At 37.4% G+C, this 13,654-nt stretch overlaps 1 protein-coding gene across 2 annotated transcripts in view; it reads left to right on the top strand.

Moving 5' to 3' along the window:
* The window catches only part of DNAJC10 (DnaJ heat shock protein family (Hsp40) member C10), a 53,710-nt gene extending 46,372 nt beyond the window's left edge, over positions 1 to 7,338 (top strand). For both annotated transcript variants that reach the window (XM_088021622.1, XM_028124685.2), the window contains exons 21-23: positions 1,846 to 1,965; positions 3,757 to 3,861; positions 4,918 to 7,338. In XM_088021622.1, coding sequence (XP_087877748.1) covers positions 1,846 to 1,965; positions 3,757 to 3,861; positions 4,918 to 4,929 — 237 coding nt within the window. In that variant the 3' untranslated portion in view covers positions 4,930 to 7,338. The remainder of the gene's footprint in view (positions 1 to 1,845; positions 1,966 to 3,756; positions 3,862 to 4,917) is intronic.
* Positions 7,339 to 13,654: the final 6,316 nt, after the last annotated feature.

The raw sequence follows: 13,654 nt of genomic DNA, 5'->3' as shown, positions 1-13,654 counted from the left end.
GATTGAGCCCCATGTCCGGTTCTCTGCTCAATGGGAAACCTGTTTCTCCCTCTCCCTCTGCCTGCCACCCCCCCTGCTTGTACTCTCTCTCTGTGTCAAAGAAAGAAATAAAATCTTTAAAAAAATAAGTTATTTCAAAATTAGATAAAATGATTAGATATAATTATATTTTAAATATAATTCTCTTAAAAGTTTTCTGTGAATTTTTTAAAACTCCATTTCATTTCTATGACTATAGTCCTTGCACATTTCTTCCTTCTTTATTAATGCTGTTAGCTGAAATCTCTGTCTTGATTGAGGACTCATCTACCTAACCAGAACAGCCAGACACCTCACTTCTTCTGCTTGTTCCTTTTTTCTTTCCTTTACTCATCTGATGGCCTGGCAAGCGGCAATCCTATCAGTTCTGTCTCCTACATGCCTTTCCAGTCTGTCATCTCCTCTCCATCTGCTCTGCTAGCCTCTCTGTTCAAGCCCTCATCATCTCATCTAGACATGTGTGCCTTTGAACTAGTCTCATGTTGCCAGTCTGCCTTCTTCAGTTCTGCCCTGATCATCTTTCTGAAATACTCCTTTCTCAGGCTTCCTGTGAACAAGTTTCTGGACTTGCATCCTTGGTTGCAGGTCTGGGATGGGACCCTTCATACCTCTTCAGCTTTCTCTCTGTCCCCACCCCACACCTTACCATTCAGGCACGACAAAGTACTCCAGGTTTGTTGAACAAGTATGTGCTGTTCCCTCTCTCTAAAATGCCGTTTCCTTACCTTGGGCATCTGGATCTTTTTCTCCTTATCCTACAAAACCCAGCTTCAGTTGGCACTTCTGTGTTCACTGTCCTTCTCATTCAGTTCACTTTGATATCTTGTACTCCATTGGTGTACTTATACGATGGATGTTAAATATTTATTTAGTTACCTGTCTCCTTCATAAGACTGAACTTCTTGAGGGCAAGTTTTACAGGTCTTGTCCAACTCAGTAAATGCTTATAAAACTTAACTGAATGCATAAACTGAATGCAATCTGAGTTTTTGTTGTTTCTGTCACCATCATCCTGCTCATTAGCTAATCCAGATTGTTAGCTTCCCTTGCTTCAAGGAGCTTTGCCATGGGCTATAAAACACTCATTAGAATGAGAAAGCTCCAGTTTCACCAGCCTAAAACAAAAGCTAAAATCCCAAGCCATCGAGATTTCTTTAGCAAAGGGATTTCAGAGCTCCCTGGAGTCATAAAAGATTATTTTAATTACTGGATTGTCCTTCAAGTAAAAGGTTATTCATTTTCCACTTACTAGATCTTCTTCTCTTATGCTTCCTTCTTCTCTAGTAATTCTAACAAAATGTTTTTACTCCCTTTGTATTTAGCTTATTTTGTAATGCAGCCATATCTTGAATATAGCAGAAAGTTACTCAATATCAAAAAGATCATACCCTGAAGAGCAAGTCCGGGGTCTGATAGAGAGGGACTGGAGGCTATAGGTGTAGTTGTCAGCCTTCCACAAAACGAAGAAGAATGGTTGCTACCTCAGCCTGTGAGCCAGAGAAAGGAAGAAGGTGGGTGAGGACAGAATCTGAGGTGTTTGTGGTGTGAGAGACAAGGTGTGGGTACCAAGAAGGAGTTTTTTTTGATAAGATGAAGAGTTTATTTGCTCTTGGAGAGGTGGTTCTGCGTAAATAGGTGTTATAAAGAGCCAGTAAAAAGTTGGAAGCGATCTTATTAGGATGGAAAAGATGAAAGCTTAAGTCTTTAAAATTATAAAGATTTGAAAATATTTGTATCATGTTGCTTTGTGGTTGCCAAAATAGTTTATGCCACAGAGAATGGCAAACCATATTTCTTTCTTTTCAGATGATTAAAGGAAAAGTGAAAGCTGGAAAAGTAGACTGTCAGGCTTATGCTCAAACATGCCAGAAAGCTGGTATCAGAGCCTACCCAACTGTTAAATTTTTTCCCTACGAAAGAGCAAAGGTACGTACAAGGCCTTCCTATGTGTGACTTTCCTTTAGCAGACCAAGTTGAAAAGGTTATTAGTCTGAATGTTTTTATTAGCTTTTTCTCCCTTTGTCATTTTTTATTTTATTTCTGTATGTAAAAACTTCAATAATATGCATCAAGTGATTTTAAAGGGTTTTTCTCTCTCAGAGTTTATATGATCCACTGCCTTAAAATTTTTATACTCCTGAATTACAGAAACTACTGAAGGAGACATACCAGAATATTAGTAGTTTTCTGTGAGTGGAGAATTTAAGGTAATTATTTTCTATGAAGTTCTGTATTTCCTACTTTTAGAAAAATAACTTATATTACCTTTTTAATTTTTTCCAGGAAAGAAAAAAAATTAAAATACTATCGTAATAGTTTTGAAATAGACCAGTACCAGAACATTTATCTTGAGAAATATTTATTAGTAATTTAGACTACAAAATGAAAGTGTTCCTTGGTTTGGTTATAACTCCCTTCTCTAGGCCACTGTGTTTTTCCCCCCCCAAAAGAAAACTAGACATCTACTGATGGGTTTTAAAATTCAGGTGATAACCCCTATGGTCATTTATATAAATGCGTGTATCTTTCAACCAATATAATTGCTAACTGAAAGTACTCATGACTTCTGCTATCTTCCTGAGTAAAAGCATGACATTGTTGACAATAGAACTAATTAAATAAGGATTTGCCATGTATTCATGTTTTCTGGTAAACATTTGAAATAAGTCATTTCAAATATTTTTATACTTTTTGAGAAAGAACATCAGCTTAAGATCTCGTTATTTATTAGAAATTATATTTTGGAGTTAAATAATGAAATTGGATGATGAATTTCAGAAGTCTAGTATTGTCATCTAGATTTTTCAGTGAAGGATTTTGATTTGTCAAAGAGGTTAATTCTGTCTTAAGAACAGCCTGGGGTAAGCAGAACTCATAAAAGGAGCTTATATACCAGTACCTGAATCTTCATTCCTTTGGAATCATTGACTCTACTTTGATTCTTAGAACAGCTGAGAAATGGGTGACATAGATAGGGGTCTTCACTCAGAATGATGTTAGGTAAGTATCAGTATAATGAGCAGTCACAGAATTAATCAGGCCATAAAAGGAGCTGTTTGAAAAGATGATGTTACCATGTGTTTAGAGAAGCCCAGAAGACATTAGGACTCCAAATATCCCTGCCCAAACCAAGAGACAGGGGTAGAAGACCAGGCCAGATTTGAAAACCAAAGCAGAACAATGATTGTGGTAAACAGCAGTACAAGTACAAATCAGGTGGGCAGTAACACACAAAAACAAGATCCTAACATATAGTGTGGAGTTCCCACCAGGAAGAAGGAAATAAATGACTCGCGATCCAAGATAAACAAGCCTGATATATTGACCTGCCCCCTTCCCTGCTTTTCAACCACCTTCCTGCTGTGAGCAGATGAGAACCAGGAGACATACGTTACTTTCCAGTGTTGTTGTTGATCAAGATTTCAACTGTGCCTGTGATTTGTATTAGATTAGAACAACTTGGGTCCTTTTCTTTACAATTTAGTTATTTTAAGGCAACTGGAGTTAGCAATACATTTTTTCCAAGGAATTGTTTTACATGTCCCATAACAATATTGTATTTAAGTAAATTATGAGTTCACTGCTTTTGCTATTTCCTTGAAAAAATTTGAGTTTCAAACATTTAGAACTTTTAAGGAATAATCAAATTTCTTATATAGAAATGTCATGTTTTGATTAGATACCTAAAGATTATAAGAGGATTGTTTTTAATTTTAGAGAAGTATTTGGGGAGAGCAAATAGATGCCAGAGATGCAAAAGAGATTGCTACCTTAATATATGAAAAATTGAAAAATCTCCAAAATCATGGAAAGAGAGATAAGGTAAGGACTAAATCTAGAGCTGACTTTGGCTCTAGATTTATATTTATATTATCTATTCTTACCGTACATTATATCTGTCAATAAACAGGTACAATGGAAGCTCCAAAGAATAGCAAAGTTGAAGTTTCTTAATTTGGAAAATAGGACAATCCGAGTATAGCCTGTATACACTGATAAGCTTAGATATTTGGACAAGTAAAACCATTTAGCTCAAAATTGTAAACTATGGCCATAAATTATTTAAATTTTGTTCAAGTATAAATAAAGCATTGACTTGTTGGGAACAAATATACTGGAGCCTCATAAAATATTTTGTATAGCAAATTCTCTTCTGGTAGAGTCAGGATATATTGGAACCATATTCATCCTTGCCCCTCCTTGAATTTTTATTTCTCAAGAGGCAGTGCAACCCCTTTGCTATTCTGTGAAAGAACTGTTTTTTTCCCCCTTTTTTAAATCATTGTCATTCTAGGACTTACCAACAGACCAAAGAGTACTGGAGTGCTTTCTGAGTGGAATTTAATAAAACCACATATGAGGTTTTTTGGATTCTTTCCCTATAACGAAAGAAGGGCAAAAAAGAACACAGTTTCTGGAAAGCGCTAGAGCTGTCTGGCTTTATAGAACCATATTAGAACTGTAGACTCCAATATAGAATCCTTACATCCTGTAGTGAGAGTTATAAATCTCTATTTTCTTGGGTTTACAAAAATATTTTTTCTGATGTTTTGACTATGTTAGCTTCCTCAAGAGGTTTTAAAGTGTGTCTCTTACCTCAAGTTAAACATTTGAGGTAGAAAATGTTATTAGTCATAAACCAGAATATCATAATTGAAATTAAGGTAAAAAACATACCAATGTGACTAAATGTAATTAGTAGTATCTGCATGGACAGGTAAGAACTAAAAGATAGCCTTTTCCTTTCCATTGTTACAGTTAGGCAAGGTATATTTCATATTAATGGTGATCCATTAATTACTTTTTAAAAGGTAAAATACTGTAATCAACATTTTAATAAAAATTCATACTTTTTCAATCACTTTTACATTATTGTAGGATGAACTTTAATGATGGTTGAAGATGGAGAAAAGGAATTCTAACAAATGACATCAGAAGACATCTTTTTAGGATGTTACTACGTTCTTGGTGGGAGTAAATGAACATTATCTTGGACTTGTAATTGCACTGTCTGAATTCTGTACAACACTGGTATAAATGAAGGGTCTGCAAGCTTTTTCTGTAAAAGGCCAGATCGTAAAGATTTTAGGCTTTGTAGACCATAAACAGTTGTCACATATTCTGTTTTTGTTTTGTTTACAACCCTTTAAAAAATGCAGAAACCATTCTTAGCTCAGGGCCATACACAAACAGGCCACAAGCCACATTCAATTCCTGGGCCATAGATTACTGACCCCTGGAAATGATCTTGTTAAGACTGGCTGGCTCAAACATGATCCTGCTCTATTAGGTACATGTCTAAGTTGTACAAAACTGGACTCTATTCCTTAAAGTTTTGTGGCTGGCCTGAAAAGAAATAACTTGGTTTTAGTCACCTGTTCGAAATATTGGATGAAATGGATTCTGTTTCATTTAAAAAACACACTCAAGTTGTGGCAAACATACCCTATCTTCATGCTGTATTATAGTGAAGCGATTTTTCATTTTCTTTCTAAAGGTTGAACTGATTTTAATTTTTCACAATTGAGAAAAATTTTTGTAACAATAAATAAACCCAGTAGATTTCTACAGCATCTAGAAATACCTGAGGAAAACAATATTTGTAGCTATTAACTGGGCACTGTAGAGTATCCCAAATATATCAAGTATTTAGAGTTCTGTATTTTAAACATATGTGTTCATTTATTTTCTGAATTGCTTTTTTTAAAGTTTTACCCTGTGATCGTAATTGACTTTTGAAGTACTGTTCTAATATTTATGGTTTTGCCTTCTGGACTTTGTTTTGATACAGATCCTTTATTTACATTTGCCTTCTCCCTTCCCCCCCACCCCCCACCCCCCACCCCCCATAGCTGTGGTTTTTCACTAGTCTGATTTCTTCATTATTCAAATAGGAAAAGTAACTTTGCAGTTTTGTTTCACTATAGCTCATAATGACACTGCAGTTATTCCATTAGTTTGCTGTTGAATTCCATTTTCAGACAAATACTGGCATAACTGAACTTTTTATAAGAAAATCAAGTATATAAATCTAAGGATGGGATCTTTTCATTTCTAAGTTGTTCAGACTAAAAGAATCCAAAATTTTCCTTGCATCTAAACATGTCAACGTGCAGTTGTTTAGTTACAGTTCAGAGTGTATGGAATGGTTAAAAACTCCAATTGATCAAAAGAGGTCAGCAAATTAAAAAGAAAAGTTTTCCCAAAAACTTACTAGGATTATGCTTTATTATACTGGAAGTTTTATTTTTTTAATGTAACTTTATGTCCTTCCCAATATTTACTCATTTTATCACTGCAGTATCTACAAAGACAAATTTTATTTTCAAGTCTAACCTTAATTCATATTCTCCCATTTTGCTTCAGTTGAATCCTTTCAGTCCTACTACCCTTGGATTCCAGTTCACTTATGTGGGCGGTTACAGACCAATTGCCATTTCTAACTTTAATACCACCTTTTTGAAATACGATTAGTAATGGCAAGTGCCTTTCATGTGTTAAATTTTCACGGCCTAGAAATCTCAAAATTGGCTTTCCACAATAATTCCAAGATGGAAGATCTAAAGAAGTCTTGGTAACTGTTTATTGAATTAATGTACCAATTATGCAAATACCACTGTGCTGGACACTGAAGCATATGTAGAAGGAATCCAAGGAATGGTTCCTGTCTCCCAAGTGTCTGTAATTCACAGTTCTGACACTGAACCCATAAATATGTTTATAGGTACCTGCCTGTACTACTACCTAGAAATACAATTCCAAACCTATTGAGAAACACTTAAGGCAGTAAAAAAAAAAGAGTAAACATTATATATCCCGTAACTTGGTCTAAGTATGTGCCTGTGGAATTGGCTCTAAAGCCAGGGCTAGTGGGAGTTCTATTAAATAATATATTTATCCTGCAGTACCCAGCCGGAGGCTATTTTCTGCAAAAATGACAGTGTCATTGAGTATCTCAAGAGCAGCGGGCAGAATTAAAGGGTTTAACAGCCATGTAAGTGCAGTAGAGCACCTCTGAAGAGTGCCAGATAAAACGTGCCATTTCTCTCAGCAACACCATTTTTGTGTGCAACTGCCCTTGGGGAACAGAGCACCATTTCTAGCAGACCAGAGAGTATTCTATCAGGCAACTGTATTTGAAAATTAGATATTTAAATATGTGGCTATATAAAACAATTTGGAGTTTGTGTTTTTGATATTAATGATGCTTACCCTATTCCATTTTCCCAAATTTTATTTAAGATTTTTTATATCTTTTTTACTTAAGGTATATGATTAAGATAAAGGATAATGAAATTATTTTTATATTGTAAAAGTTTTCTTTAAATTTGTGCTTTGTTTTCTAACAGTATTCAAAGCAGGAATTTTCTTAAGTACAGTTATCAGAATTGCTGTGTTGTTGCCTATGGGACACATTTACAAAGATACTTAGAATATGAAAAGCTTTAATGAGGCAATATTTTTCAGCCCTTTAAGACAGATTTTTTTGTATAATTAGGCCATAGGTCTACCAAACTCAGATAAATGTCTTAAATTAGACATATTCAGTCCACTGTGACTATTAGTACAAAGTTAACAAAATGTATTTTAAATTTCCTGAAATGATTCGTATAATTGATCCTGAGGATGAGAAGAGAATAATCTTTCTAGTAGTATGCTACTTTACACATAAACTAAAACTTTTAAATACACCTAAATTCCTCTGATGAATAGCTTATTGTCAGTAAGAGTAATGACAATTTAGGTTAGCCACCAGGCTAAGTAGAAATGTATTACTGGCTGTACAGCCAAATTTAGTGACTCACCACTTGAGTCTTTTTTATATTTAATACTAAATTTGCGCTTAGATTCTTATACTGTCACCCAATCCCCTTGTTAGCAGTTGGATCTATTTTGTGAGAGGTGACTAACCCAAATTATGGCTGCAGGCTAATGCCAGACTAACCAATATGATATCTTGATCAGTTGGTTACACTGGTCACTTGAATGCATTCCTTAGTACCTGCTGTCCTGTTAAAAAAGATGCAGGTCAAAACCTATTCAAAAAGATCTGTGCTAAGGTGCACAAAAAAGTGTTCCATACTAATTACTGATAGAGAACTCTTTATTAAATAACTGCTATTCTAAACATTTTAATATTTTACATCCTCAAATTAAAAAAAAGGAATTGGTTCCAGTAGAAGATGGTGAGAAAAGAGGCTCCTGAACTTAGCTCCTCCCATGGACACACTGAATCCACAGCTGTGTACAAAACAATTCTTTCTAAAAGAAATCCAGACACTAGCCAAGTGACTCCTAGCCATCAGGTTAATGAGAGAAAAACCCACATTAGAGTGGGCAGAAGCTATGACACGATCTCCTCATACACCCCATCCCCCAGCACAATGCCACAACGAGGGAACTCACAACTGCCAGCCAAGAATATGCAGCAAAATTGTCCTTCAGAATTAAAAAGATTAGCAAAAGCTAAAGGAATTTATCACCACTAGACAAGACTTAACAAGGGATTTTAAAGGGACTTCTTCAAGCTGAAATGAAAGGGCATTAATTAGTAAATACAAAAATATGAAAGTATCAATCTCACTGGCCAAAGTAAATATATACTTAAATGTGATGCTGGTGGGTCCATCATTTATAAATCTATACTAAAGATTTAAATGTCATATCAGATACACAAAAGGAGAGTAAAGCGGTGAAGGTTTTATAGGAGAGTAAAGTTAAATTGTTAGCATAAATCGACTGATAGATTTAAAGATGTTCTATGTAAGACTCATGGTAACCACACAGCAAAACTTATAGTAGATGCACAAAAGTTAAAGAGAGTTGGGGCGCCTGGGTGGCTCAGTTAAGCATCTACCTTCAGCTCGGGTTGTGAGCAGATTTCTAAAAGTTCCAATTTTGTGCTCAGCTGCTCTAACACTTGCCAGAAGCAGCAAAGGAACTACCCAGAAGAATGGCCCAAACCCCTCCGAACACTACAATTCCTGACCCAGAAGTTTTCTGAGGCCTTGGATTGAGTGGTTGGTGGTGACAGGTCTCGTTTCATGAACAGACGAGCACACCTAGTTAAAATGCACGACATTCAGGCCAAGGACCAAACACCACCTGTGACAGGCAAAGAGAGCCTCTGCAGATGACTGACCTGAAGGATAAAGTGGCCAGGGAACAACAGCAAAGCACATAGAGCATACCCTGGAGATAATCCCAAAAGCAGAACCTGGAGAACAAAGGACTCTACACTGCATGACACTACAGGACCTATTCTTCATAAAGACATTATCCTCAAGAACAGGAGACATGGCTGACTTACATTACACAGATAAACAGGCACAGAGACTTAGACAAAATGAGAACACACAGGAATTTTTCCCAAATGAAAGAACAGCCTGGAGATCTAAATGAAACAGATACAAGTAATGTACCTGATGGAAAATTTAAAGCAATGATCATAAAGATAATATCCAGATTTGGTAAAAGAGTGGAGAACATGAGTGAGACCATTAACACACAAGAGATAAGGAATAATAGAACAGAGATAAAGGGCTCAATAAACAAAATGAGACATATGTTTAGTGGAAAGAACAGGCTGGAAGAAGCAGAAGAATGAATTAATGACCTAGAAGACAAAGTAATGGAAAGTAATTAAGCTGAACCAGAGAGGAAAATTATGCAAAACAAGAATATACAGAGGGAACTCTGACTCCATCAAATGTAGGGTTGTAGGAATTCCAGAAGGAGAGAAAAGGGGGCAGATAATTTATTTGAAGAAATAATAGCTGAAAACTTACCTAATCTGTGGAAGGAAATAGATATCCAGATCCAAGAGGCACAGAGAACCCCCAACAAAATAAACAAAAGTAGAGCCACACCAAGACATATTGTAATTAAAATGGCAAAATATAGTGATAAAAATACTGAAGTCAGCAAGACAAAGGGACACCGTTACATACAAAGGAAACCCCATAAGGCTATCACCAGATTTTTCAGCAGAAACTTTGCAAGCCAGAAGGGAGTGGCATGGTATATTCAAAGTGCTGATTGAGGAAAACCTGCAGCCAAGAATACTTATTCCAGCAAGGCTATTGTTAAGAGATTCCCAAACAAAAAGGAGTTTGTGGCCACTAAACCAGTCCTGGAATATTAAAGGGAACTCTTTGAGTGGAAAGAGCAGACCAAAAATCACAGCATGAAGGTAGGAAACACAAAAGAGTAAAAATATTTCTGTAAAAAATCAGTCAAGGAACTCAAAAGGATGTAAAATACACCATATACCTAAACCGTGGGGAGGAGAAGAGTAAAGAATGGGTTCCAATTTAAACAACCATCAACTTAATACAGACTGCTCTATGCAGAAGAGGTTTTATATAAACCTTTGGTAACTATATATCAAAAACCATTAAGTAGATGGGCAGAGCAAGAGGGCAGAGGAGTAGGAGACCTGGATTTCATCTGGTCCCAGGAATTCAGCTGGATAGGGATCAAACTATTCTGAACACCTACAAACTCAACAGGAGATCGAAGAAAAGAATAGCAACAACTCTGAACACAAAAGTGACCACTTTCTGGAAGGTAGGGCGTGCGGAGAAGTGAATCCAAGGCAATATTTGGGAGGATAGACGGCAGAGGAGGAGGCCTCCGTTGGCCGCTTCTGGCAAGTGTTAGAGCAGCTCAGCACAAAATCGGAACTTTTAGAAGTCTGCTCTGCTGAGGGATGGTGCTCCAGTGGCTAAGCGGGGCGGTGGAACCCTCGCTGGGACAGTGTGGTCTCAGGACCCTCGGGGTCACAGAAAGACTGGGGGTGCCTGAGTGCACAGAGCTCCCAGGGATCAGAGCAGGGAAGCCGGCTGCAGAGATGGAGCCGAGGCGCGGGCTCTCAGCTCACGGTTGCCATAAACTGTGATCCGCGGCACAGGCCACTGCTCTTCCAGCAGGGACCCAACAAGTGGCAGATCTGGGAAGACTCCCCTTCCTCCCCCAGGAGGAGCGGCCGCAGGGATCTGCTGGGTTTGGAGACTCCACACCGAGTCGGGTGCCAGAGATAGAAACGCTCGTTCACAGGCTGGGTGAGTACGGAGTGCGGCCAGAGACCAGGGAGATGGGAGTGACTGCTTTTCTTTGGGGGCGCACTGAGGAGCAGGGCCCCGAGTTCTCGGCTCCTCCAGGACGGAGATTGGGAGGCCACCATTTTCACTCTCGTCCTCCAAAGCTGTACAGAAAGCTTGCAGGGAACAAAAGCTCCCGAGAGCAAACCCAAACAGATTACTTAACCCGGACCCGGCAAGGGCGGGGCAATTCCACCTCGGGCAAAGACATTTGGGAACCACGGCAACAGGCCCCTCCCCCAGAAGATCAGCAAGAACAGCCAGGCAAGACCAAGTTTACTGCTCAATGACAACGGCAGAACTCCAGCGAGAGAGGAATACTGCACATAGAATTCATGGCTTCTTTACCATGATTCTTTAGTCTTTCAAAGTTAATTTTTTTTAACTTTTTTTTTTTAATTTTTCTTTTTCCCTTTTTCAACCAACATCTTAATCCCTTTTTTAAAAAATCTTTTTTTTTTATTTTTAGAGTCATAGTCTATCCCTTCATAGTAGCTACCCTTATTTTTGGGGTGTGTGTGTGTGTGTGTGTGTGTGTGTGTGTGTGTGTGTGTGTATAAGTTCTCTCTTTAAAATTTTGAGATACAGTTTCTTCTAACACATCAAAATATACCCTGAATCTCTAGTGTATGGCTTTTTCTAGTCTCCTGCCTGATCACATTCTCTCCCTTCTTTTTTTCAATCCTCTTGTTTCTTCTTTCAGCCAACTTATCAATTCCTTTTATAAAATCTTTTATAATTTTCATCTTTACAGCCATATTCCATCCCTTCATTGTATTAACCCTTATTTCTGTACATACATGTTTTTCGTTCCTTAAAATTTTGGGAGACACTTTAACAGACCAAAATATGCGCAAAATCTAGTGTGTGCCACTGATCTATGCACCATCCTGATCATATTTGATTATATTCTGGTTTTTTTGCTTTGTTTTTTTATCTTCTTTTTCTTTTCTTCTTTTTTTTTTTTTCTTTCTTTCTTTCCCTTTCTTTCCCCCCAGTTTCAGGTCTTTTCTGATTTGTTTAGTGTATATTTTCTGGGGGTGTTAGCATTTTGTTCTCTCATTCATATATTCTCCTCTGGACAAAATGACAAGACGGAAGAAATCACCTCAACAAAAAGAACAAGAGGCAGTACCAACTGCCAGGGACCTAATCGATATGGACATTAGTACGATCTTGGAACTAGAGTTCAGAATGATGATTTTAAACATACTAGCTGGGCTTGAAAAAAGTATGGAAATTATTAGAGAAACCCTTTCTGGAGAAATAAAAGAACTAAAATCTAACCACGTCGAAATCAAAAAGACTATTAATGAGATGCAATTAAAAATGGAGGCTCTAACTGCTAGGATAAATGAGGCAGAAGAGAGAATTAGTGATATAGAAGACCAAATGATGGAAAATAAAGAAGCTGAGAAAAAGAGAGATAAACAACTACTGGATCACGAGGGCAGAATTCGAGAGATAAGTGATACCATAAGACGAAATAACATTAGAATAATTGGGATCCCAGAAGAGGAAGAAAAAGAGAGGGGCAGAAGGTATATTGGAGCAAATTATAGCAGAGAACTTCCCTAACTTGGGGAAGGAAACAGGCATCAAAATCCAGGAGGCACAGAGAACCCCTCTCAAAATCAATAAAAATAGGTCAACACCCCGACATCTAATAGTAAAACTTACGAGTCTCAGAAACAAAGAGAAAATCCTGAAAGCAGCTCGGGAGAAGAGATCTGTAACCTACAATGGTAGAAACATTAGATTGGCAACAGACCTATCCACAGAGACCTGGCAGGCCAGAAAGGACTGGCATGATATATATTCAGAGCACTAAATGAGAAAAATATGCAGCCAAGAATACTATATCCAGCTAGGCTGTCATTGAAAATAGGAGAGATAAAAAGCTTCCAGGACAAACAAAAACTAAAGGAATTTGCAAACACAAAACCAGCCCTACAAGAAATACTGAAAGGGGTCCTCTAAGCAAAGAGAGAGCCTAAAAGCAACATAGACCAGAAAGGAACACAGACAACATAGAGTAACAGTCACCTTACAGGTAATACAACAGCACAAAATTCATATCTTTCAATAGTTACCCTGAATGTAAATGGGCTAAATGCCCCAATCAAAAGACACAGGCTATCAGATTGGATTAGAAAACAAGACCCATCGATATGCTGTCTGCAAGAGACTCATTTTAGACCCAAAGACACCCCCAGATTGAAAGTGAGAAGAGAAATAATAAAGGTCAGAGCAGAAATCAATGAAATAGAAACCAAAACAACAGTTGAACGGATCAGTGAAACCTGGAGCTGGTTCTTTGAAAGAATTAACAAGATTGATAAACCCCTGGCCAGACTTACCAAAAAGACAAATGACCCAAATAAGCAAAATCATGAATGAAAGAGGAGAGGTCACAACCAACACCAAAGAAATACAAACAACTATAAGAACACATTATGAGCAACTCTATGCCAGCAAATTAGATAATCTGGAAGAAATGGAGGCATTCCTAG

The sequence above is a fragment of the Eumetopias jubatus genome, unplaced genomic scaffold (genome assembly GCF_037043125.1).
Source record: "Eumetopias jubatus isolate StellerSeaLion01/CBP00866 unplaced genomic scaffold, mEumJub1_p1.0 scaffold_3, whole genome shotgun sequence".
Lineage (NCBI taxonomy): Eukaryota > Metazoa > Chordata > Mammalia > Carnivora > Otariidae > Eumetopias > Eumetopias jubatus.
The sequence above is the reverse complement of the archived record's forward strand: the minus strand, read 5'-3'. Positions and strand labels throughout refer to the sequence as shown.